General features: G+C 68.0%; 5 protein-coding genes across 5 annotated transcripts; 2 read left to right on the forward strand and 3 right to left on the reverse strand.

The window, feature by feature from the left end:
- The first annotated feature begins 217 nt into the window (after positions 1 to 217).
- Positions 218 to 8,865, forward strand: TESK1 (testis associated actin remodelling kinase 1). The gene is made up of 10 exons (XM_082782733.1): positions 218 to 692; positions 5,056 to 5,177; positions 5,282 to 5,330; positions 5,505 to 5,651; positions 5,740 to 5,822; positions 6,095 to 6,185; positions 6,383 to 6,466; positions 6,849 to 6,938; positions 7,084 to 7,234; positions 7,428 to 8,865. Exons 1-10 carry the CDS (start codon positions 447 to 449, stop codon positions 8,483 to 8,485), a joined length of 2,121 nt encoding a protein of 706 aa, XP_082638859.1. The 5' UTR covers positions 218 to 446; the 3' UTR covers positions 8,486 to 8,865.
- Positions 8,866 to 9,657: 792 nt separating this feature from the next.
- CD72 (CD72 molecule) lies at positions 9,658 to 13,035 on the reverse strand. Its single transcript, XM_082782780.1, has 8 exons — positions 12,804 to 13,035; positions 12,628 to 12,723; positions 12,348 to 12,437; positions 11,715 to 12,029; positions 11,420 to 11,568; positions 11,116 to 11,267; positions 10,471 to 10,631; positions 9,658 to 10,354 (listed from the first exon to the last, which is right to left on the reverse strand). Exons 1-7 carry the CDS (start codon positions 12,886 to 12,888, stop codon positions 10,493 to 10,495), a joined length of 1,026 nt encoding a protein of 341 aa, XP_082638906.1. The 5' UTR covers positions 12,889 to 13,035; the 3' UTR covers positions 9,658 to 10,354; positions 10,471 to 10,492.
- Positions 13,036 to 13,978: 943 nt separating this feature from the next.
- On the forward strand, positions 13,979 to 16,653 carry LOC309889802 (B-cell differentiation antigen CD72-like). Its single transcript, XM_082782830.1, has 7 exons — positions 13,979 to 14,117; positions 14,196 to 14,291; positions 14,402 to 14,491; positions 15,232 to 15,546; positions 15,624 to 15,772; positions 15,903 to 16,000; positions 16,328 to 16,653. Exons 1-7 carry the CDS (start codon positions 14,033 to 14,035, stop codon positions 16,473 to 16,475), a joined length of 981 nt encoding a protein of 326 aa, XP_082638956.1. The 5' UTR covers positions 13,979 to 14,032; the 3' UTR covers positions 16,476 to 16,653.
- Positions 16,654 to 17,030: 377 nt separating this feature from the next.
- Positions 17,031 to 19,953, reverse strand: LOC309889977 (B-cell differentiation antigen CD72-like). The gene is made up of 7 exons (XM_082783293.1): positions 19,834 to 19,953; positions 19,663 to 19,758; positions 19,463 to 19,552; positions 18,606 to 18,920; positions 18,380 to 18,528; positions 18,167 to 18,249; positions 17,031 to 18,005 (listed from the first exon to the last, which is right to left on the reverse strand). Exons 1-7 carry the CDS (start codon positions 19,916 to 19,918, stop codon positions 17,858 to 17,860), a joined length of 966 nt encoding a protein of 321 aa, XP_082639419.1. The 5' UTR covers positions 19,919 to 19,953; the 3' UTR covers positions 17,031 to 17,857.
- Positions 19,954 to 20,500: 547 nt separating this feature from the next.
- Positions 20,501 to 22,951, reverse strand: LOC309890126 (C-type lectin domain family 2 member B-like). The gene is made up of 6 exons (XM_082783699.1): positions 22,836 to 22,951; positions 22,409 to 22,519; positions 21,947 to 22,018; positions 21,661 to 21,809; positions 21,318 to 21,421; positions 20,501 to 20,806 (listed from the first exon to the last, which is right to left on the reverse strand). Exons 1-6 carry the CDS (start codon positions 22,882 to 22,884, stop codon positions 20,611 to 20,613), a joined length of 681 nt encoding a protein of 226 aa, XP_082639825.1. The 5' UTR covers positions 22,885 to 22,951; the 3' UTR covers positions 20,501 to 20,610.
- Positions 22,952 to 23,305: the final 354 nt, after the last annotated feature.

The raw sequence follows: 23,305 nt of genomic DNA on the forward strand, positions 1-23,305 counted from the left end.
GGCGCGGGGCGTCTCGGCTGCGCTCCCCGCTGCCGGGCAGGGCTGTGCGCGCAGGGACAGCCGAGACCCCGGCCCCCAGCGCCTCTCCCCGAGCCCCTCGAGCTGCCAGCAGGCAGCGGGGCCGCTGTCGGCAGCCGGCAAGGAGTTAAGGGGCTGAACCCGCCCCGTCTCCGCCCCGCCGGTGCCTGCGCTCGGGGCGGCGGAGGCGCAGCGCCGGGCCGCGGCGGGGGTCGGGGCTCCGCCGCCGGGCCATGAGCACCGCGCACCTCGCCGGCACCTCGTCCCCGCCGCTTGCAGAGCCGGGCAGAGCCGTGCCGGGCCGAAACGGGCCGGGCCGAGCCCGGCCGGGCGGCGGCGGAGGAGGAGGAGGAGGAGGAGGAGGAGGAAGAGGCGGTGGAGGAGGAGGCGGCGGAGCCCCCCCGGCGCCGTGCCCCGGGGGGATGTGAATGGCGCTGGGGGTGCTCGGCGGGGCCGAAATGGAGTGGGAGAAGCTGCCGCGGAGGCCCGGGCTGGCACCGAGGGGGGAACGAGCCGAGGAAGGCGAGGGGGAGGCGGCGGGGCCGTGGCCGGGCTGCGGGAGGCTGCGGCCCTCCTCGTACCGGGCGCTGCGCAGCGCCGTCTCCACCCTGGCGCGCATCGACGATTTCTACTGCGAGAAGATCGGCGCCGGATTCTTCTCCGAGGTCTTCAAGGTGGGCGCATTCGCCACCCCCCCCCCCCCCACAACCCTCAGGGGTCTGCGGGGAGGGCTCCGGGGGTCCCCGGTACCGCCGCGGTGTGGTTTTGGGGGGGGTCCGTGGGGATGCTCGGGGACCTCAGCCGGCTGCCGGTGCTGTTGTTGCTCCGTCGGAGGGAGCAGGGGGGCGGCGGATCTGATCCCCACCGTGGGGGGACACAGCCCCCGGGGGGGTGACAGCCCCTGGAACCCGCTGTGGGGTCCGGGCGTGCCGATGGCAGGAGGTGCAGCCACTCCGGGGTGACCCTGGTGGGGTTTTTGGGGAGCCCACAGAGGGTGAGCGGGGTGGGGAGAGCCGCAGAGCCCCCCCCGGGGCCACCCCGCGGCTTCCTCCGTGCTCCCCGATGCTCGGGGTGGGTGGGCGAGGGCGGTGGGCGCGGGGATGCTCAGCCTGTGGCCGTGCCCGGGTTGGGGTCCCGGCGGTGCCACCCGCCCGCTGTCAGCACCCTGCCGAGGGGCGGTGCGTGCACGTGTTGTTTTTGTCCTCGGCGTCGCTGCAGAACGCAGGGCCAGAGCCGCCCTCACGCTTCCAGCGGCTTCGAGAGCCGCGCTGCCCAGCCGGGACCCCGCTGCCCTCGCTGGGATCCCGCCTGGGGCAGAAGCAGCCCAAAGGGAGAGGGGATGCAGGGTGGGGGGGCATAGAGGGGACCTCTCTTTCCACGAGGACGTGGCCTCCCCGCTGGCCGGGCTCCTGCTGTCGATCCCTGGCAGGGAGCGTGTGGTGGCACCCGGGAGCGGGGGGGAGGCATTTAATAATGCCAGGCGTGGATACGGCTCGTTAATAATGGATGCTGCCACGTCTCTGCCAGGCCACGGTGTCTCCTTGCTCGCTGTCTCTGCTCCCCTGGTCCCTCCTGGGGGCTGTGGTGTGCTCCTTGTGCTCCAGCACCGCTTGCCCTGGTGGTGCCGTGCCCACCGCGGGGCTGGGGGACGGAGCAGGCAGGGGCAGGAGGAGGCCAGATGGGGCTTTGTGCCGTGCGGTGGGTTTGGGGCCAAGATCCCAGCAGGATGGTGGGCCTCCGAGCTTGGGGTTTGGAGCTGGCGAGGCTCACGAGGAGGATGCAGCTTGGCAGGGCAGCACGGGGCCCCTTTTCCTCCCACCTCCCTTGTTCCCGCAGCGCTTTCCATGGCCGTGGGTGCTCGAGGCTCCCCCCTCCGAGCGGTCACTGGGTCCTGCCTCATTCCAGCCGTGGTGGGTGGGTGAGAGGGGACGAGGAGGGGACCTGGGCCTCGGTCCCCATGCCCTGGCACGCTGATGGTGCCAGTGGCTGTCTGATGGCATTCCCGGGATCACCCCCGGTGCAGCCAGGGCCCGAGCGCATCTCTCGGAGAGGCCGCACAGAGCAGGCGGAGCACTGCTGATGGAAAGCTGCCCTCGTCCCCAGGGGCTGCTCCCTGACAGGCCGAAGCTGGGCCTGGTTTCTCTCACCGTGTGCCAGCTCCCTTTGCCTTCCCCGTGTGATTTCGGAGGCACCAGGCCCCCTGTTCCCTCGGGTGCACGGACCTTGCAGCGAGCCTCCCCTCCATCCCTCCGACTGTCGGAGCAGACTGAGCCCGGCGCATTTGTGCCAGGCGTTTTCTCCAGCCCTTGCACCACGTTTGCATCTCGTCCCCGGGTCCCGTGCTCGCTTCTCCAAGTGCCACCCGCAGCAGGGGCTGTGCTGGGACATCGCCGTCCTCACACAGGCACCGGCCGCGGGGCGCAGCCCTGTGCCGTGCCTCGACCTCGCACGAGGGCTGCGGCACGGCGCCCGCCTGCCCGTCTCCGCCGGCGTTCCCTGCCAACCTTTGAGACCTGCTGTTTACTCCCGACCCAGCGGCGCAGCTCATGACACGCTGGCTCTTATCTGGTGCCCTTCATCGGCGGACCTTGCCTCGTTTCACAAAGCAGGGTGGAGCGGTGTGGCACAGGCGGCACCGGCGGGGAAACCGGGGCAGGCGGGGAGGAAGCAAATTCACAAAGGCCGGCCTGGGAGCAGCCTGGTTGTTGTTTTTTTTTTTTTTTTCCTCGCATGATCCTCCTTTCCAGAGTGATGAGCAGCTTTTCCAGTCCCGCCCGGTGACAGACCTGTTGCGCTACTGGGATCCCTGCGAACTCAGGCACAGCCGCCCCGGGGTTGCCCGCAGCATGGTGTGTGTGCGCTCCTTCTGCCCTCAGCGCCTTCCCACACGGCTCCCCGGGGAGCAGGGGTGCAGGATGGTGCCCCCATGGGACTGTGCTGGGCTGGGGGCGCTGGGGACCGAGCCCACCCCACTCCCGGGGGGCTTCGCCCTGCGTCTAGACAGCAGCGGCGGCTGCGGGGAGGGCCCAGGCCGTCTGCTCGCTCTGATTAGCATGCTCTTTAAATAAGACTCTAATTTCCGCTGTGAAAAGAGCCCGAATCCCTCGTGCCCAGGCTGGGGCCGCAGCCAGCCCCGTCCCTTCCCCCAGCCAGGGCAGCAGATGGGATGGGGATGGGGATGTGGGATGGGTGGGGTGCCCCCCCCCCCCCCCTCCCCAACCACCAGGCACACGATGTGGGGGGCTCTGCAAGGTGCTGGGGGGCTTTAACAGGGGGCGAGGGTTGGCTCCCGGGTGGGGGACAGAGGGCTGCTGCCTCCCCCAGCGCCCGGCTGAGCTCAGCTCTGGGGAATGTGCTGGGATTCCTGGGCGCACGGCCAGGGTGTAGAGAGGCGAGGGGGACCTGTGCTGCCTGGGGGGGGCTCTGCTGCCCACTGCCTTTGATGCTGGCATTTGGGAAGGTCGGGAAGGGGGTGGGAAACCCCCCAGTGTGGGCCTGTGTCGCCTGGGGTCGTGGCTTGCTGTGTCTAGGGGCTGCCACTGCTTCTGGAGGGCATCCGAGGTGCTGGGATGGTGCCAGCGGTGGGCTATGGGGGCAGTGCCTGTGGGAAGCCACCTGCCAGGCCAGGGGGCTGTCACCCCTTCCCCTCTGTGACCAGGGGTGTCCTCCAGCCGTGGAGCAGGCAGAACAGACATCAGGACAGCTCGTGAGTGTGCTCAGGGTCCAGGGTGGCCCCTTGAGCTCATGGATGGGGCTGTGCCAGGACCCTCCTGCCCCTGGGCGCAGAGCACCAGGCCCGGTGGGCTCCTCTGGGGAGACCCCATGGCAGAGGGGGGGAGTCCCCAGAGCTTCCCTCCCGCGGGATCCTCCAGCATTACTGGATCCCAGTTTATTAGCAAGGAACTGGGGGCTGTGGGCACAACCCTGCCACGTGGAGCGAGCCCGCACCCCCCGGGGGATGCTCCCCGCTGCTGCTGCCCTGCACCCATCCCTTCCCACAGCACACAGCCACCGAGGAGCACCACGGAGCGTGCCACCAGGCATCCCCATCGCAGCCATGCAGCACCCCCGTGCCTTGGAGCCCTGTGGGGCCGAGCAGGGTGCTGGTGCCGAGCCGTTCCCCCCCAGCCCCGTGCCCTGTGTGAGGGCAGCGCTGCCGCCGGGATGCGCCGGGCACGGGGATGTCGTGGGGCTCCCGTCCGTGCAGCACGTGCTCGGGGAGCCCCCGGTGTTTGTGCAGACGCCGTCTGTGTTTGGCCATGGCAAGGCTGGTGGCAGGGGGGGGGTGGAAGGGGGCACGTGGGGAAGGCCAGGGGCTGGCAGCGGCGCAGCGGCTGCAACCAGCATCGACTAAAAAGGAGAAGAGCGGCGAGCTGACGGCAGCGCCGAGGAATGCCTGGGCTCCCCGCCTGCCGGGGGGGGCAGCTGGGACCAGCAGGGTGCCCCCCTCCCACGGGGTCCTGTCCCGGGGTCCTGTCCCGACCCCTGTGTCTGCTGAGGAGGGGACCCCCCCCCCCGCCCGGTGCCATCCTCTGCCCCATGCCCGTTTCCTCGCCCCGCTCAGTGCAGGGTGGGGGGCCCGGGGGTGTCCGTGCTTGGCCGCCTTCCCGGCTGCTGTTCCTGGCAGGGGGCCAGCCCCCCGGCTCGTGTGACAGCATCGGGCTGGGGCTGGCTAAATATACGGCTTCGGCCACGCGCCGTGCCCCACGGGGATGATTTGGGCAGGATGCGACCCCTCTCTGCCCTCACCCCCCCCACCACCCCCACCAGCTGATTGGGGTCTGGCTGGGCTTGTGGTGCTGAGACAAAAAGGCCAGCTTGTGCTGCCCCCCCCCCCAAATCCTGCACCCTTGGGGCTTGCAGGAGCTGCCATGGTATCTCCAGGGGTCTGGGCACGTGCTGGGGGGAGCACAACAAGCAGGGTGTCCCGGGGAGAGCGGGGTTGGGTGTCATGGGTTGGGAGAGCACCCCGGTAATGCTATCGGTCCCTGGGGTGCTGAACCTTGGGTGCTGAGCCCCCTCTCGTGCCCCCCGCAGGTGCGGCACCGCCAGTCGGGGCAGATCATGGTGCTGAAGATGAACAAGCTGACGAGCAACCGGGGCAACATGCTGCGGGAGGTGCAGCTGATGAACCGCCTCTCGCACCCCAACATCCTCAGGTGGGGCCCGCTCCCTCCTGGGGTGGGTTTTGGGGCTGCCCCCGTGGCTGGGCGAGCTCCTGGGTCCCCCCCGGTGCCACCCTCAGCTCTTCTTTGTCCCGCAGGTTCATGGGGGTGTGCGTGCACCAGGGGCAGCTGCACGCGTTGACGGAGGTGAGAGCGGGATGGTGGCCACGAGTCCGGGGTGAATCCATGGGGAGGGGGTGAAAATGTCCACGGGGACACTTCCTTGCCTCCTGGGGGTGGCTGTGCTGTGGGGTGGGAAGAGACCCAGGCGCAAGGGGACGGAGAGGGGGGGGTGCAGCGAGGCGGCGTCTGTCCCCCCAGTACATCAACGGCGGCAACCTGGAGCAGCTGCTGGACAGCCCCGTGCCCCTCTCCTGGTCCACGCGCATCCAGCTGGCCCTCGACATCGCCCGGGGGCTGCGCTACCTGCACTCCAAGGGCATCTTCCACCGCGACCTCACCTCCAAGGTAGGGGCCGGCCCGCTGCCCTCGCCTCCCCGTTCCCAGCGAGGCGCTGCCCGAGGTGTGACGGGGTCCCCCCTGTCCCCCCCCCCAGAACTGCCTGGTGCGCTGCGAGGCCAGCGGCTACACGGCTGTGGTGGGAGACTTCGGCCTGGCGGAGAAGATCCCCACCTACAGGTGCGTGGAGCCTGTCCGTCTGTCCGTCCCCGTCTTCGGAGCGAGGGGGGGATTTTGGGGTCCAGCTGGAAGGGCAGGGATGGGGGTGGTGGGGACGCATGGGGCTGGATTTGGGGATGGAGAAGGGTGTGATGGTGAAGTGTGGGTGGCCTGGTGGAGAGAAGAGTCACGGGGTGCATCAAGAAGGGCTGGTGTAAAAAGGGAGAGGGAGGTTTTTGTTGGGACGGGCAGGGGGACAGGGCCCCTGACGTCCTGCTGTGTCCCCCCCCCAGCGAGGGCAGCGAGAAGGAGCCGCTGGCTGTGGTGGGCTCCCCGTACTGGATGGCGCCCGAGGTGCTGCGAGGGGAGATCTACAACGAGAAGGTGACGCCGTGTGGGGTTTGGGGTTTTCGGGGTTTGCAGCCCTGGGGTCAGCTGAGCACGCGGAGGGGCACGGAGGGATGGGGACGGGCGTCCCTGGGGTGCCAAGGGGGCTGGGACCTGGTGCTGCCATGCAGGGAGGGCTGACAGAAGCGGGGACACATCGCAGGACCCCCCCTGTGACTCCCCTCTCTCCGCAGGCTGATGTGTTTGCCTATGGCATCATCCTGTGCGAGACCATCGCTCGCGTCCCCGCGGACCCCGACTACCTGCCCCGCACCGAGGTGACCCTGGGACGGGGGGAGCGAGGGTGGCACCTGGTGGGCTGGGGCTGGGGACACGTCTCTGAACCACGGGGACCAACGTGCACAGAGCAGAGCCCCCTGCCTGTGGTAGAGGCTTTGGGGAGCTGCCCCACATCTCGGGGTGGGGGTACCACATCCCCAACATCTCCTGGCAGCAAGGGGGATGCTCTCTGCCCATAGCCTGTCCTCGGGGCCCGGGGGCAGCCCAGGCAGGAGGGTGGGTGCCATCAGATAGGGAGCAGAAGGGATTTATGCCCAGCACCCCGCAGCCTTCCCCCAGCCTGGGTGACCCCAGGGTCCCCCCTTCCTTTACGCAGCCCCATAACACCTGGCCTCACTCCTCCCCATCTCCCCCGTGCAGGATTTTGGCCTGGACGTCACCGCTTTCCGCACCATGGTGGGAATCGACTGCCCTGCCGCCTTCCTCCAGCTGGCTTTCCACTGCTGCAGTGTGAGTCCCAGCCCTGGGGATGCCCAAATTCCTGGTGTCCCATCAGGGATCCCCTTCCCTGCCCGTTGGAGCCACTTCCAGGCGGCGCACCACGAGGGTATGGGGAGGGGACACAAACCTCACCGTGGACCCGTCCTGCCTACAGATGCAGCCGACCTCCCGCCCCTCGTTCCTGGAAATCACACAGTGCCTGGAGGGCGTCCTGCAGCACCAGCTGGGCGTGGAGGGCGCTGGGGCCACCCTCTTCAGCATCAGGGACAGCCTGCCCGCACCTGGCACCACGCCTGCACTCAACGGTACGTGGGTGTCCCGGGGGGTTTTGGGTGCCCCTTCCCCACCCCAACAGCTACTGGGGAGCAGGCTGGGGTGGGAGGAGGTCTGCAGGACGCAGCCCCGCTTCTCACCGCCCGGGCTGCTCCCCGTTTTGCCCCGTGGTGCTGGGGGGCACCCAGGGCACCAGTGACCCCCCTGTCCTGCGCCCCTGCCCAGGCGTGGCCGGGAGGGCGCCCAGCCGTGCCGAGCAGTCACCCCTGCGCGAGCTGGGGACGCAGCACCTGCAGCCAGACCAGCGCCTGTCCCGCAGCCAGTCCGACGTGTTCCCCCCCAAATCGCCCACCCCGCTGCGGCCGCCCGAGCCCTGTGTCGGGGCCAGGACCAAGGAGACGCCGGCGCGCGTCAACCCCTTCTCCCAGCGCGAGGACCTGAAGGGGGGCAAGATCAAGCTCTTCGACACGCCCAGCAAGTCGGTCATCTCGCTCACCTTCGACCTGCCCCCCCCGGCCCCGTTGCAGCTCGGCACCCCCGTGACGCCCGAGCCGGCCGTGGAGGTGCAGTGTGACTTCTCGGCGCCCGCCGCGGCCCCACGCAAGTGCCACTCGCTGCCCGCCTCCCCCGAGCTGCCCCGCCGCGGGGGCCTGGAGCTGGGTGTGGGATCCCCAGCCCGGCCCCACAGCCCGAAGCGGGGCCAGGAGGATGTTGGAGAGATGGAGAACGGGGTCCGTGCCTCCCCCCTCAGCCCCGCGGCGGAGGAGCAGATGGACTGCAGCCCTGAGAGCCCTGAGCCGCCGCCGCGGGTCCCCGCGCCGGCACCCGCCACCAGCAACTTCATCCGCACGGCGGCCTCGGGGGCCCAGCCCTGGCACCTGGAGCCGAGGGCACCCAACGGGCTGCTCTTCAACAACAACCACGTGGTGGTCAGCAAGCCGCACGCCTGGGGCAGCGGGCTGGAGCGAGGCTTCTCCGAGCTCAGCATCCCCTGCGCCGCCGCGGCGCTGGAGCGGACGGAGCGCGTGGCCATGCTGCCCGGGCACGGCCCCGGCACCGTGCTGGAGCAGGACGAGGTGCTGCCCTGCCCCGGCTGCTGCTTGGGGCCTTTCAGCTTCAGCTTCGCCTCTGTTTGCCATCGGCCCGCGCCCAGCCCTCCCCGCTACCAGAACCTCAACTGCGAGGCCAAGAGCCTCCTCTGCCACGAGCGCGGCCGCCTCCAGAAAGCCCCGGGGCCGATGCTGGCGGAGCCCAGCCTGAAGCTGCCGGAGGCACAGTCCTAGTGCTGGGGACCGTGGCTGCGGCCGGGGGTCCCTGGGACCCCCCCCTAGCACGTGGGGTGGCTCTGGGAGCCTGGGGTGTTGTGTCCCCCTCCCCGAGTCTGTCCTCGCGCTCGCCCGGTGCCTGGTGGCCGCGACGGCGCTGCCGAGGTGCTCGTCCCACTGGGATCGGCCTCGGGGGGCTGTGGGGAGCCCCGAGGTGGGCTGGGTCCTTGCGGGGGTCCCGGTGGGGCTGGGCTGAAGTGCAATAACACCGCTGCCCCGGGCAGCAGGGCTGGTTCCCCGCAGGGCTCAAGCCGTGGCTGCGGGACCCCCCCCTGTCCCCAAGGGCTCGCCCCTCAGCGGGCTCTCACAGCCCCCCAGAGAAGGGGGAGAGAAGGGGGATAAGCAGATTTTTTGGGGGGGAGGGTGGGAAGGGGCAGAGCAGTCACGTGTGTATGTGTGTATTGGAGGGACTATGGGGATTTTTTGGGGTGTCCTTGCTGCCTCCTCACAAGGGTGGGGAGCATTCCTGGTCCCCCACACGCCAGAGGCACTATGGTGCGCAGAGGGGCGATGCCGGAGAGGCGCAGTGTGCGGGTGGGGGGTGCCAGCACTTGGCACTGAGCCCCCTGGCACACGGGGCCCCCTCCGGCCCCGCCACCACACCGGTGTCGGGGGGACACCTCCGTGTCACCTCCCCTCAGAGGAGGGCAGCCTGCGCCCCCCAGCACCTCCCGAGTGGCCGGGAGGACACGGGGGGAGGACACCCAGCACGGGTGGGAGCCGGCTTTCCTCCCTCCCGCACAGTGCACTGGTGAATGCAGAACTCGTGTTTTTTGTTTTTTCTTTTTTCTTTTTGTTTCTGTTTTTTTTTTAATATTATTAATAATAATTGCTAGTAATATATACCCAGCTTATTTAAAGTGTTCAATAAAAACTGAATGTCCCAGCGAGCCGGGCTGCTGCTTGTGTCTCTGGGGGTGCGCTGAGCGGGGTGGGGAGCCCGGACCCCGGGGGTGACAGGGACGTGGTCTGGCCGTGTCCCTTGGGGGCTGGCAGGACGAGTCAGCCCTGCCTCAGTGCCCCCAGAGTGTCTGCCTCAATTGGGGCAGCTTTGGTGAAATTCCCGTTTCTGGCTGGGGAATGATTGGGTTCCACTTCGGGGTGGTGAAGGCAGAGGCAATCAGCAGACAAGCTCTTTATTTGCTACAAAGTGGGTTCAGCCAGTGGGCAAGACAGAGGAGTGACACGTGCGCCTCCAAAACCCGCCTGTAACAGCCCTGTGCTCTTCAAACAGGGTGATTTACATAGCAATTAATCGGCTATAAATGGCACGCAGGGCCCGATAATAAACCCAAGAGCATCTTTGCCTGGTTGAACATGACTTCCTCTGCTCTCGCCAGGCTGAAGGTGAATCAGGGCCACGCTGCACGTGTGGCAGCTATTAAAATCCCCGGTGGCTCGTCTCGTGTCCATCCACCGCGAGTGCCGGCGCTGCTTGGGCTATCAGAAGGCTGCGATCCTAAAGGTCACTGCGCTACTCCCTAATTAGCAGAAGTCCTAAATGCCAGCGCTGGTGATGGCTCCATCCTCGGGCTCTGAGGCTGCCTGAAAGCTGCGGCCATCCTAAAAGCCTAAAAGTGGGGTGGGGGCAGGTGCCGCCGTGCTATCCCCTGCTCCAGCCTCAGGGCTGGGGCTACTGCACGGCAGCGGTGGTGCTGGCCATGGGGGCTCGCTGCTGGGGGCATGGGGCTGGCTTTTGGGGCCGTGCTGCCCCACTGTAGCACCTCATTTGGGGTCAGGCAGGGCTCTGCAGCACGGGAAGGGGCTGATGTGCGTGGGGCAGGCTCCGTCGCGGGGTGCAGCAGGGCTGAAGCAGGGGTGCGGGCGCTGTGAGGGAAGGCAGAGGGGGTGTGCTCAGCGGCTGGCACCCAGGGATGGTTTTTTTTTCCCCATTTTTCCCCCTTTGCCTCCCCTCCTCGCACACCCCCAGGGGCTGAGCTCACCGTGGCCAGCAGCTGCCACCCATCACCCGAAAGGGGAGCTCGGCCCCGCCGCCTTCTCGCAGATCCAGAGGTGCAGGTCGTCCTCAGCCTCGCACGGCGCCGGCTTGATGTTCCCGCGGCTGATCACGGCACAGGACCCGTTCAGCTTCGACTGCCAGGGCCTGGACGGACAAACACCAACGTCGGGGCTGCATCCAAGCCCCGCTGAGCCTGCCGATGGCCAGCACCAGCAGCATTTTGGGGAAAAGCCCGAGGATGCGAGGGGCAGGGGCCGGGCACCCGGCCAGACGGGGCCGTTCCTCCCCACTGGTTCCAGACACCGCAAGAGGAAGCGGTGCTGAGACGCACGTGGCGGGGAGGAGCCCCGGACCCCCGGGGCAGGAAGCTCTGATTTCCCCTCGAGGATGACCTGGGAGGCATGTGGGAGAAAAGAGTGGTGCCCAAATGCTTTGTCTCGATCCCAAATAAACCCTGAGGTTCCTTTTGTCCCACCTCGCTGCCTCCTGCTTGCATGAGCCCCCCCCCCAGGGCTCTGCTCTCCCTCTGCATCTCTGGGTACCGGTGTGAATTAACCTCTTTCCCAAGGCCTCGTTTGAGGAAAAGGGGTCCGGGCAGGGGGTGTCAGCCCGGCCGTGCCGTGGGTACCTGTCGTAGAGCGAGCCGTCCACCCAGAACCAGGCGTCCGTGATGCCGTCGCTGTCTGGCTCCCCTTCCTCCAGCCAGCCGTAGTCGTACCAGGGGAAGCTGGTCTTCTGCAGCCCGATCCAGTACACGGTGTCCGCGTTCTTCAGGAAGGTCTGGGGAAGGAGCAACAGGGTCATTCTGGGGCTGTTTCGTGCTGTTTTTCGTGCTGTTTGAGTTCTTCATCTCCCTGCCGAAGCTGAGCAGCCCCGCTGCCCCGCTCCGACCCCGTGCCACCCGATGCCCCTGGGGTGCCCCAGCTCCGTACCGGCACAGTCCAGCGACTCCAGGACTTGGTGATCAGGAGCTGGGAGTATTTGCTCTCGCACTCCGCTCTGCTGTCATCCCACGTCTTCTTCTCCGAGGACACGAAGAGGCACTTGCCGCGGTACAGCAGCCAGCCCGAGGGGCAGCAGTCTGGGGACGGGGGGGCACCGCTCAGCCACCCACCCGGCTGCAGATTCCAGGGGAGGGGGGGGGTCACACCGCATCCCCCAAAACCCAGCACCCGTGCCTCGGTGCTGCGGCCACCCAGAGGTGCTGGGGCCGCTCCATCACCATACCTACAGCCGTGCAGGAGCGCAGCAGGCTCACGGTGCTCTCGCTGGTGTTGAGCCTCCCTTGGACGTCCTGCAGCTCTCTCTCGGCACCAGCCAGGGCTATGGAGACGCGTGCCAGCTCGGCCTCCTGCCTGTCCAGCTCCAGCAGGCTGCTGTTGCCCTCTCGCCACGCTCGCTGCAGCTCCGCGCGCGCCTGCGCCAGCTCCCGGCGCGCCTGCTCCAGGCTCTGCTCCCACGCCCGCGCCTCCTGCGAGAAGCGGCCGCGCTCGGCCGCCTGCTCCAGGGACGTGTCCCGCAGCTCGCGGGTCGCCTGCCAGTCTGGGGAGGGTTTGGGGTGAGATGGGGTGTGAGGGCACGGGGTGTGAGGGCAGGGAGGGGTCCCCGCTGGGTGGGAAGGGATGGGGGAGGCAGGGAAGCGTGGAGGTGGCAGGGGAGGGCAGGGCAGGGGCAGGAGAAGGAAAGGAGAAGCAGATGGTTGAGGGAGATGTGCAGGATGTGAGAGAGACGTTGGCCAGCCTGGGGCAGACAGGGCAGGGGGACCCACAGACGCACACACAGCTTGATATCCGCCTGGGGCACCCACCCCGTCCCCTCTCCCCTGTCCCCATGCCTCGTTACCGCCCCGTCCCCACTCACAGCAGGCCCCCAGCACCACGGCAGCCACCATCAGCAGCAGGCAGGTGACCAGCAGCCCCGCAGAGACGCAGAGCCGCCGGGAGCAGCGCCCTGCAAGACACGAGGAGCCCCGAGCATCACCCACCGCCACCGCCCGCCGCCCTGGGCCACCCCAGGGTGGCACAGGTGGCACGGCGTGGGCGCCTCGTCTCTCCAAGGGGAGATGGGGAGCACCCTCAGGCACCACCCACTGCCCACAGCAGTGCATCCCCGGGTGCCCTGTCCCCCTCTGGGCGCTCACCTGGGCTTTCCAAGGTCCCTTCCCCAGCCGGCCCCGCGGGTGCCGGCCCCGATGCCATGTTCTCGTAGGGGCTCTCGGCCTCGTCCATGCCTAGGGCTGCAGGAGGAAGGCAGGGAGCATGGAGCCAACAAAGCTGGGCACAGCACAGGGCAATGTGGGGGTCCTGCAGCTCTCACCTGCCTCCAGCGCCTGGCTGGCCGTGCCGCGGCCCCCCGGCCCCTTGGCGAAGCGCAGGTCGGCGTAGAGCACGCTCTGTGCCATGTGGGAAGGTGCTGGGCAAGTCCCGATCCCTGCTGGCTACCACCCGGCTCTGTGGGGTGCCTGTGGGGTGGCCCCGCTGCCTGGCGGTTGCCCGTCTCGGGGTGCAAAGGAGAAGTGATGCCGGCGCTCGCAGAAGCAGAAGTTGGCTGCGAGCCGTGGCAGATGGGACCAGCGAGGCACGGCCGCGGGGACCGGCCCCCTCCCCGCGGCCCCAGCGCCACCAGCACGTCCCCTCCCACGCCCCGAGAGCCGTCACGGGCCCCTGGGTGCACGGCGGCGTGGGGCTGAGCCCTGGGGCTCAGCGGGGTGAGGGGGGACCCGAATCTCCTGAGCAGGACCGGGTGAGGCAGCGCACCCCCAGGCAGGCAGCGGGGGTGGAAGTGTTCGCCCTAAAGGGGGCTGCGGGGGGCACCTCGAGCTCCTGCACCTCCTCGCATCCCAGGGGCTCCTGGGGAGGGCTGGGACCCCGGTATTCCTCCAGCCACCCCCAGGTGGAGATGGATATTTGTGATGGGCATTTGTGCCAGGGTATTTGTGCCAGGTCCCCCCAGCTCATCCAGCACGGCCCCTTGCTCTCCTGGCCCCACCAGCCCATTTTTCCGTGTCCCAGCCCTGAAGGGTCACGGTGCAAGGCCCCCATTGCTGTCCCCGTGTCCCCAGCCCATGGGGGCACTTGTTCCCAGTGCTCCTTGACAAATCCCACTGGGCCAGCACTGTGTCCCCCCCCGGTCACCACGTGCCCCGCAGGACGTGCTCCATCTCCTCGCTGAAAATTGGGGGAAGCTGCTGCAGACTCCTCCTTGGCCCCTCCGAAGCTGGCTGTGGCTCTCCTCATTCCCTGGGGAGAGATGGATGTCAGCACAGAGGAGGAGCAATAGGAGGCTTTCCCCAAACCCCAGGAATCTGGGCTCACATTTTGCCCTGCCCATGCCCCCAGAAACCACTGCCCGAGAGCTGCGGCGCACCCAGGGGACGCTGTCGGCTCTCGGGGCGTGGGAGGGGACGTGCTGGGGCTGCTGCTGCCACGGCAGGGGGCCGGTCCCCATGGCTGTGCCTCGCTGGTCCCATCTGCCACGGCTCGCAGCCAACTTCTGCTTCTGCCAGCGCCGGCCTCACTTCTCCTTTGAGCTGCCGCGGGTGCCGCATGGCGCACAGCGTGCTCTACGCCGACCTGCGCTTCGCCAAGGGGCCTCGGGGACACGGCATGGCCAGCGGGGTGCTGGGGGAAGGTGGGAGCCGTGGGACCCCCCCCCCCCAAATTCCCCGTGCCGGACCCCTGCCCACTGCCCCCTGCCTTCCTCCCGCAGCCCCCGGCATGGATGATGCCGACAGCCCCTACGAGAACGTGGCACCGGGGCCGGCACCCGTGAGGCCGGCTGGGGAAGGGACCCGGCACAGCCCAGGTGAGCGCCCAGAGGGGGACGGGGACGGGGACAGGGGTCTCAGGGGGGTGCCGGGGTCCCCTCTGCTCCCCGGCACCGTGGGTGACGCCGCGGCCGCTCGTGTCTTGCAGGGCGCTGCTCCCGGCGGCGCTGCGTCCCCGCGGGGCTGCTGGCAGCCAGCCTGCTGCTGCTGGTGGCCCTGGTGGCCCTGGGGACCTGCTGTGAGTGGGGACGGGCACGGTGGGGTGGGGGGCTCCAGGCAGGGGCTGGGGGACAGGGGGAGCCCGGGGATGAGGGCTGGGGGCTCCTCGCTGGGTGCCCTGCGCTGTGCCTGGCTGGGACGGCTTCCAGTGCCTCTGTCTGCTTCCCAGTGCCTTCCCAGTGCCTTCCCAGTGCCTTCCCAGTGCCTTCCCAGTGCCTTCCCAGTGCCTTCCCATCTCAATCCCATTACCTCCCACCCCTTCCCACTGATTCCCTTCCCTTCCACCACTTCCCATCACCTCCCAGTGCCTCCCATTTGCTCCCCGTTGCTTCCCATCTCTTCCCACTCTTCCTCATTGCCTTCCCATTGCCTCCCACCGATTCCCATCGCCTCCCAGTTGAAGTCCCACTCCCTCCCATTGCCTCCCCTTCATTCCCACCACCTCCCATTGACCCCCAGTTCTACTCCCACCACCTCCCAGTGCCTCCCATTGACTTTGAGTTGACTTCCCCACACCTCTCCCTGCCTTCCCAGTGCCTCCCATCACCTCCCAGTGCCTCCCATTGGCTCTCCATCACCTCCCACTGCCTTCCAAGAGATTTCCCATTGTCTCCCATCGTCTCCCACCACCTCCCACCACCTCCCACCACCTCCCCATCGTCTCCCCACTGCCTCCCTTCCCCTCCACCGCCTCGCCGGTGCCCTCACACCCCACACCCGGCCGTGCCCCGCTCCCATCTCACCCCAAACCCTCCCCAGACTGGCAGGCGACCCGCGAGCTGCGGGACACGTCCCTGGAGCAGGCGGCCGAGCGCGGCCGCTTCTCGCAGGAGGCGCGGGCGTGGGAGCAGAGCCTGGAGCAGGCGCGCCGGGAGCTGGCGCAGGCGCGCGCGGAGCTGCAGCGAGCGTGGCGAGAGGGCAACAGCAGCCTGCTGGAGCTGGGCAGGCAGGAGGCCGAGCTGGCACGCGTCTCGGGGGCCCTGGCCGGCGCCCAGAGGGAGCTGCAGGACGTGCAGGGGCGCCTCGAGGCCGGCGAGCGTGCGGCCAGCAGCCTGCGCGCCTGCCTGGACGCAGGTAGGGCCGCGGGGCGGCGGGCACGGGGCGGCGCGGCCGGGGGCTGGCGAGCGCCTGAGCGCTGCCCCCGTCCCCAGACTGCTGCCCCCCGGGCTGGCTGCTCTACCACGGCAAGTGCCTCTTCGTGTCCTCGGAGAGGAAGAGCTGGCGGCAGAGCCAGGACGACTGCGAGGGGAGAGCCTCCCGGCTGCTGCTGCACGGCGAGCGGCAGGCGTGGGCGCTGCCGGTACGGGGGGGCTGCGCTGGGGAGGGGGCGTCCCCGCTGCCCACAGCCCCCAGCCCCGTGCCCGTCCTGCTGCAGCACGGCCCCGGCACTGCCCAGCGTGGGGCAGGCCCTGACGGCCTCTCTTCCGCAGCCTTTCCTGCACGCGGGCGGCTCCAAGTACTGGGTGGAGGAGCAGATTTCCAGCGCCACCGGGAAGGTCGTGCAGGAGGACGAGGAGCTGTATGAGATGTAAATACAGCCGTCCCTGGCACGGGCACCACGCCTGCAGGTTGCCCTTTTACCCATGCCCAGGAGGTGCTGCTCCCCCCCCAGGGGAGCCTCCTCAGAGGGATGCCCCAAAACACCTTGGGCACAGCACGTTTTTGGGGTGCTGTGCCTATTCCCCAAGCAGGGATGCGCACCCCTGGGGCATGCAAAGCACCAAATGCCCAAAGCCTTGCAAAACCAGCTCTGCTTGGCTCCTGGGGGGGTTTTACCAATGCCAGCACCCACAGGAAGAGATGGTTTCAATGGGGACTCTGTCCCTGCCCCACTGACCCCTGCCTTCCCCCCTAGGCACACTTACACTGCCAGGTGCTCGCTGTCAGCAGCCAAAGGCATCGAGCGGTCGTCGTGCAGGAGGTACCACCAGTGGATCTGCGAGCAGCCCCCGAGGCTCAGCAGCATGTCCAAGGCCCTCGCCTCGCTCCTGGACGAGGAGTGACCATGCTGCCACCCCCCCCCCCCGTCTCCATCACAGGACACGGGGACAGGAGCCAGGGGTGCCCCCAGAAATACCCCCGCCACCGTGCACACATTGCCTGCACCGCATGGCAAAGCGCTGGGAGGACGGGCTGGGAGAGCTGAGCGCTGTCTGTGTTGTAAAGCAAGGAATATAGACCTTGTTCCCCTCTCTCTCACGCATGCACGCACTCGTACCACCCTGCTCCTGCCCCTCAGACCCACGCTCGTGTCCCCAAGTGCCCCGGCCAGCCTCCTGTTCCCCGGGGCCAGCAGGGAAGCCCTGAGATGTTGGGGGAAATGGGGGTGCAACGGGGGAGCCTGAGGCCATGGGGGGAAAACTGGGGAGCCCTGGGGCCATGGGAGGAAACTGGGGTGCAGTGAGGATCCTGAAAGCCATGGGGGGGATGGGGAAGGATTGGGAAGACGGGGGAAAGGGGAGAGCTCTGACACTTCGGGGGGAAGATCTCCAAGACCATGGTGGGACCAGCGACAGGGGACAGCCTGGGGGGACAATGAGGGAGCCCGGGGACAGCCCTGACCCTCCCTGCTCGCTCAGGGCTTTTGGGAAATGGCACCTCCAGAGAGGTGGTGGAGGCGAGGACCACTTTGGACCTGGATTTAGGCAGCTCCTGAGAGAGGAGAGGCGCGGAAGGACGCCGGTGGAGCCGGGCCACAGCGTGGTGAGGCTGGAAGAGCTGAGCTGGGAGGTGCCCCAAGAGCTCAGCTCCGTGGGAAACGAGGACTTGTGATGTGTCTGTGCCTGTCTGGATGGTCCCGGGCAGCCCAGGGGCTTCCCCCAAGCTCCAGCCACCGCAGCACCGCCGTGCCCTTGGGCGCTGCCACCACGAGGAGTCCTGCACAGCCTCCTGCTCCTGGGTCCCCGGGGCCCATCCAACACGGCTGCCTGCTCTCCTGTTCCCACCAACCCAAATTTCTCAGTGTCCCAGACCTAAAGGGTCACAGCGAAAGAGCCACGTTGCTGTCCCCGTGTCCCCAGCCCAGTGCTCCCCGTGGTGGCAGGCAGGCAGGTTGGGTGGGTGCCACCTCTCCTTGGCAAATCCCAAGTCATCGACAGCCGGTGATGGAGCAGCCGATAAAACCAAGGGATTCCCACAGGGGGACGGGTTGGGGACACTGATGGCACCATCACAGCCAGGTCCAGAAGGTGCAAGAGGTGCCTGCCCTGCAGCAGGTGCGAGCAGGGCTTGCTGTGTGCTCACAGAGAGCCAGGAAAGGAGGGCAGGGGGCTGAGGGCATGAGCAGCAGTGAGACTCAGAAAGCCAGGCTCTTCTCCACAAGTCATCCTTTAAACGCCCAACACCTCCGTTCCCAAACTACATCCCCAGAGAATGGGTGCGGGGGTCAGCCCCTAGCCAGGAGAGGCGAGAGCATCTCGGACAGGTTGCTGAGCTTGGGGGGCTGCTCGCAGACCCACTGGTAAGACCCGTAGCAGAATGTGAGATCCACGATCCCGGAGCCCATCAGTGCACAATCCCGAGTCCACAAGTACCTAGAAGGAAAGGAGCACGTGAGAGGGGACAGGGTGGCATGTGCCACTGTGTCCCCAACCCGCTGCCAGCCCCAGGCAGGCCAGATCAGCCCCTGCCTGAGCATCAGTCCCCAGGTTGGCCCAGCAGGGTGAGGTGCAGAGGGGCAGCTTGCCCCACTCACGTCCCAATGCGATCCTCCTTCCACGCAGGATTTTTGGTCCACTGCTTCACCCAGTACTTGGTGCCGCCCTCGAGCAGGAAAGGCTGCGGGAGAGAGGCCGTCAGGGCCTGCCCCACGCTGGGCAGTGCCGGGGCCGTGCTGCAGCAGGACGGGCACGGGGCTGGGGGCTGTGGGCAGCGGGGACGCCCCCTCCCCAGCGCAGCCCCCCCGTACCGGCAGCGCCCACGCCTGCCGCTCGCCGTGCAGCAGCAGCCGGGAGGCTCTCCCCTCGCAGTCGTCCTGGCTCTGCCACCAGCTCTTCCTCTCCGAGGACACGAAGAGGCACTTGCCGTGGTAGAGCAGCCAGCCCGGGGGGCAGCAGTCTGGGGACGGGGGCAGCGCTCAGGCGCTCGCCAGCCCCCGGCCGCGCCGCCCCGTGCCCGCCGCCCCGCGGCCCTACCTGCGTCCAGGCAGGCGCGCAGGCTGCTGGCCGCACGCTCGCCGGCCTCGAGGCGCCCCTGCACGTCCTGCAGCTCCCTCTGGGCGCCGGCCAGGGCCCCCGAGACGCGTGCCAGCTCGGCCTCCTGCCTGCCCAGCTCCAGCAGGCTGCTGTTGCCCTCTCGCCACGCTCGCTGCAGCTCCGCGCGCGCCTGCGCCAGCTCCCGGCGCGCCTGCTCCAGGCTCTGCTCCCACGCCCGCGCCTCCTGCGAGAAGCGGCCGCGCTCGGCCGCCTGCTCCAGGGACGTGTCCCGCAGCTCGCGGGTCGCCTGCCAGTCTGGGGAGGGTTTGGGGTGAGATGGGAGCGGGGCACGGCCGGGTGTGGGGTGTGAGGGCACCGGCGAGGCGGTGGAGGGGAAGGGAGGCAGTGGGGAGACGATGGGGAGGTGGTGGGAGGTGGTGGGAGGTGGTGGGAGACGATGGGAGACAATGGGAAATCTCTTGGAAGGCAGTGGGAGGTGATGGAGAGCCAATGGGAGGCACTGGGAGGTGATGGGAGGCACTGGGAAGGCAGGGAGAGGTGTGGGGAAGTCAACTCAAAGTCAATGGGAGGCACTGGGAGGTGGTGGGAAGTGGTGGAAAGGAAGGGAATCAGTGGGAAGGGGTGGGAGGTAATGGGATCAGGATGGGAGAGCACTGGGAAGGTACTGGGAAGGCACTGGGAAGGCACTGGGAAGCAGACAGAGGCACTGGAAGCCGTCCCAGCCAGGCACAGCACAGGGCAGCCAGTGAGGAGCCCCCAGCTCCCATCCCCGGGCTCCCCCCGTCCCCCAGCCCCTGCCCGGAGCCCCCCACCCCACCGTGCCCGTCCCCACTCACAGCAGGTCCCCAGGGCCACCAGGGCCACCAGCAGCAGCAGGCTGGCTGCCAGCAGCCCCGCGGGGACGCAGCGCCGCCGGGAGCAGCGCCCTGCAAGACACGAGCGGCCGCGGCGTCACCCACGGTGCCGGGGAGCAGAGGGGACCCCGGCACCCCCCCGAGACCCCCGTCCCCGTCCCCGTCCCCATCTGGGCGCTCACCTGGGCTGTGCCGGGTCCCTTCCCCAGCCGGCCTCACGGGTGCCGGCCCCGGTGCCACGTTCTCGTAGGGGCTGTCGGCATCATCCATGCCGGGGGCTGTGGGAGGAAGGCAGGGGGCAGTGGGCAGGGGTCCGGCACGGGGAATTTGGGGGGGGGTCCCACGGCTCCCACCTTCCCCCAGCACCCCGCTGGCCGTGCCATGTCCCCGAGGCCCCTTGGCGAAGCGCAGGTCGGCGTAGAGCACGCTGTGCGCCATGCGGCACCCGCGGCAGCTCCGTCCTATGGCTGCCGTGTGGCCCCGGGGCACGTCAGGTGGAGGAACTTCTTGATATGTAGGAAAGCAGAAGTAATCACTTCATTTGCAAGATGTGTTTTTTTTTTTTTTCATGGGCAGGACTGTTCCGGGAGGGGAAACTGCTCCTCTCCATCCCACGCAGCGCGCTCTGCCCCATGCAGCATCACTTACACACAGCTCTGGGCTCATTTTGGCCACCCTGGGCCACCTCGAACCCTGGCCACAGCCAGACCATTCTCCCCCCACGTCCCCTTCCCCATCCCAGCACCCGCTCAGTGATCAGGCAGAAATGAGGAGGGGGCTGCACCTGCCTCCCATGCTGGGGGGACACCTGGGGATGTCCATGTGGAGCTGTCAGCGTGGGGCACCTCCCACCTGAGACAAACCCCAGGCAGCCCAAAGCCCCAGGAGACCCACTGCACCCACACAGAAACTGCTCCACGTGCCCACCAGGCCATGGGGACACTCGGATGGATGCTGGCTCTGCCCCCCAAACCTCGTCCCCCCCAAAAAATAGCCAGCCACACTGTGAGTGCCAGAGTTTATTGGCAATGCGCAAACATGCCAGGGGGAGGGATGGAGAGGGGGCACCCCGGGGTGCCGGTGCTCGGGTCAGGCAGGGCTGTAGGAGCACCCAGGCTGTCCCCGAGGCCCTAGGGTCCCACGCAGGTGTAGGTGGTGTTCCCCCAGAGGAAGGCGGGGATGGAGGACGGCAGCCACTGCAGGGTGACCGCGCTCTTCTCGCAGACCCAGCCGAGGGCTTCCCCGCACAAACCAGCCGCCAGCCCCGAGCTGGACACCCTGCCACAGGCCACGAAGGAGCTGCTGGGACGCTGGAGGGGGAGACGCCTGCAGAGGGGAGCGGGGAGAGGGGGGGCTCAGTGGGGTGTGAGGGGCTGGCCCACCCCCAGCTCCTCCTGCAAGGGAGCCGAGGCTGTGGGGGTGCCGGGGGGCAGAGCGCGCCCTCCCCGTGCCCCTGGCAGCCCCTCGGAGAGGAAGGGAGCTGTGATCCCTGCACACCCAGCCCCCGCTTGTCTTGGAAATCCTCTTTTTTGGATCCCAGGAACATCCTGAGGTGGCTCAGCACCAGCTGCGCCATGCTGGGAATTTGGTTTTGGGGGACTCCCCCCTGCCTCTCATCCAGCCCCAAGCTCATCCCCAAGCAGGGCGCAGGCACTGGGGACGTGTCCCTGTTATCTTCCCTTCCCTAAAACGCCCCCGTGCTGCTTTGGGAAGCAGAGGGATGGCCAAGAGGGTGATGGTGTCCCTGCCTGCAGGCTGGCCGTCCCCCTGTCACCTCCCGGAGCCCATGTTTTGGGGTTTTCATCAGTGCTGGCAGGGGACAAGCTGCGAGCCTCACCCCCTCATCAGGGTGCCGTCCAGCCACTTCCACTCAAACCTGGAGCTGTCCCGCTTCAGCCCCACGTGGAAGGTGTCCAGGTGGGCCACACGTGTCAGGAAAGCCTAGAGCAGGAGGGAACAAGTGTGGGCTCCCCGGGGACACCCAGCCACGCAGGGGGCTGCGTGGTTCAGGCACAGCATCGCCAGCTCCCCGCTGGGTTTTGGGCAAAGGGGCTGGATCTGGGGAGCTGAAATGATGCTGGTGGTGGCTGGGGAGCCACTGGGGGACCCTGAGGTGGTGATCAGTGTGAATTGATGACCACGGCGGGGTCAGGATGGCCGGGGCAGGCGGATGGACTCACCAGGGTGCTGTTGGCTCGGGCGGTGGCCAGTTGTGCCCCCCTGGAGCAGCAGTCGTCTTTGCTCTGCTCCCAGCTCTTCTTGGCAGAGGAGAAGTAGTAGCAGCGCCCCGCATCCCCCATCCATCCAGCCGGGCAGAACTGGCAGCTCTCTGCACACCAGAGGCACAATCCTGCAGGGCTGGCCGGGACGGGGCTGTCCCCAGCCCCCAGCACCATGCGGTGACAGGGGACAGACAGGGTGCCACCAGGGCAGGGAGCCCAGGAAGGTGCCTGGAAGCCCTCCTACCTCGCAAAGACTGCTGCACGTAGCTGAGGCTCTTCTCCTCTCCCTGGGCACAGCTCGCCTGATGGGCTAGATCTACAAAAGAAAGGCATAGGAGCATCCCCACCAGGGGCTGTCCCCCCTCATGGTGCCGTGCCAGCCCAGCTGGACAAAGCCCTGGCGGTCTGTGCCGTGGCTGGGAGCCCAGCACATGGCAGGTTTCTGCCTTTTGGCCCCAGCGTCACGTCCTGTCTGCGCGCCGTGGCCAGCTGATGGAGCGGGGTGCCCTGGCGCCGTCCCCAAGCCCACGCTTTCCCCTCTCCTTCCTCTTCGGCGCTCCAGCCGGCCAGACGAGGGGTGTTTTATTTTAACTCACCACTTTTCACACTCGCCCCACAGCCCAGAAACCTGCGGCACCGTCAGCCCCAAGCAGGAGGGTCCCCAGCTCGGGGGGCTGCTGGGTGGGGGGGCGCAGGGGGTACTCACAGTGGAAGCTCAAGCCGACGAGGATGACTTGCACCAGCAGGAGCAGCAGGGACAGGACTCCCAGGCTGAGGGGTGCCCAGTGCCAGGGCAGCCTCACGGGCTGTGGAGGAGCTGAGAGAGGGAATTACCTAGTGTCCTGGGGGCTCCGGGTCAGGGGGGGAGCCCCCAAATCAGCAAAGATCGGTGAGCCCCAAGCAGGGTGCATGGGGGGCTCCCCAGGCTCCCCGGGGACAGCGGAGCAGTGGTGTGAGCAGGAGCTCACAGGGGGTGTCAGGGGGGTGCCATGCAGCTGGGGTGCAGTGCTTGTGCCCCCCCCTTGCTCCGAGAGCAGCTGCATGGGTGAGGAGGGAGCGGGGCTGGGGGCTTTTGGGGAGGCAGGGAGGGATTTGGGGAGGGTGGGGGGCAGCGGGGTGCAGCGTGCCGTTACCTGGTACGGGGGGCAAGCGCAGATCTGCGTACGTGACCCCCTCTTCCATCCTCCCCTCGGTCTCTGGCCGTGCACCCTGCAGGTAAGGGGGGAGCAGCAGCCCCCTCCTGGCCCCCCTCTGGCAGCCGAGTGTGACACGAAATGGAAAGCGTCACTTCCCGGAGGGGTCCCCAGGGACACCAGCTGGGTCACAGCCCTGGGGGGCCCCAGCAGCAGAGTCACACGGGGAAAAGGGGAACCCCAGGCAGGAGGGACCCCTGGCATGGGGGCACCCCACACTCCCCAGTGCTGTCTCAGGCGTGTATTGGGGCCGTATCGAGGCTGATCCCAAATCCAGGGGCCCCCCAGCACCGTCGGGGTGGGGGGCTGCCTCCATGTCCCCAGCCTCGGCCTGCTGTCGAGCAGCAGGGCTGTGGTGCAGAGGTGGTTCCTGCCACCTCTTTTGCATGGGGCTGTTTAAATGAAGTCTC

This window comes from Aythya marila (assembly GCF_965140915.1).
Source record: "Aythya marila genome assembly, chromosome: Z".
NCBI lineage: Eukaryota > Metazoa > Chordata > Aves > Anseriformes > Anatidae > Aythya > Aythya marila.

Excerpts from the sequence above, each read along its gene's own strand:
- TESK1 (XM_082782733.1), top strand. The coding sequence starts at position 447 with ATGGCGCTGGGGGTGCTCGGCGGGGCCGAAATGGAGTGGGAGAAGCTG. Across the intron at positions 693-5,055 it reads TCTTCTCCGAGGTCTTCAAG|GTGCGGCACCGCCAGTCGGG; the intron begins GTGGGCGCATTC and ends TGCCCCCCGCAG. Across the intron at positions 5,331-5,504 it reads AGCTGCACGCGTTGACGGAG|TACATCAACGGCGGCAACCT; the intron begins GTGAGAGCGGGA and ends CTGTCCCCCCAG.
- CD72 (XM_082782780.1), bottom strand. The coding sequence starts at position 12,888 with ATGGCACAGAGCGTGCTCTACGCCGACCTGCGCTTCGCCAAGGGGCCG. Across the intron at positions 12,724-12,803 it reads CAGCCAGGCGCTGGAGGCAG|CCCTAGGCATGGACGAGGCC; the intron begins GTGAGAGCTGCA and ends TTCCTCCTGCAG. Across the intron at positions 11,268-11,419 it reads GGAGTCGCTGGACTGTGCCG|ACCTTCCTGAAGAACGCGGA; the intron begins GTACGGAGCTGG and ends CTCCTTCCCCAG.
- LOC309889802 (XM_082782830.1), top strand. The coding sequence starts at position 14,033 with ATGGCGCACAGCGTGCTCTACGCCGACCTGCGCTTCGCCAAGGGGCCT. Across the intron at positions 14,118-14,195 it reads CAGCGGGGTGCTGGGGGAAG|CCCCCGGCATGGATGATGCC; the intron begins GTGGGAGCCGTG and ends TTCCTCCCGCAG. Across the intron at positions 15,547-15,623 it reads GCGCGCCTGCCTGGACGCAG|ACTGCTGCCCCCCGGGCTGG; the intron begins GTAGGGCCGCGG and ends CCCCGTCCCCAG.
- LOC309889977 (XM_082783293.1), bottom strand. The coding sequence starts at position 19,918 with ATGGCGCACAGCGTGCTCTACGCCGACCTGCGCTTCGCCAAGGGGCCT. Across the intron at positions 19,553-19,662 it reads AGGGACCCGGCACAGCCCAG|GGCGCTGCTCCCGGCGGCGC; the intron begins GTGAGCGCCCAG and ends CGTGTCTTGCAG. Across the intron at positions 18,250-18,379 it reads GGCAGGCGTGGGCGCTGCCG|CCTTTCCTGCTCGAGGGCGG; the intron begins GTACGGGGGGGC and ends TCTCTCCCGCAG.
- LOC309890126 (XM_082783699.1), bottom strand. The coding sequence starts at position 22,884 with ATGGAAGAGGGGGTCACGTACGCAGATCTGCGCTTGCCCCCCGTACCA. Across the intron at positions 22,019-22,408 it reads CGTCGGCTTGAGCTTCCACT|ATCTAGCCCATCAGGCGAGC; the intron begins GTGAGTACCCCC and ends TTTCTTTTGTAG. Across the intron at positions 21,422-21,660 it reads CCCGAGCCAACAGCACCCTG|GCTTTCCTGACACGTGTGGC; the intron begins GTGAGTCCATCC and ends CTCCTGCTCTAG.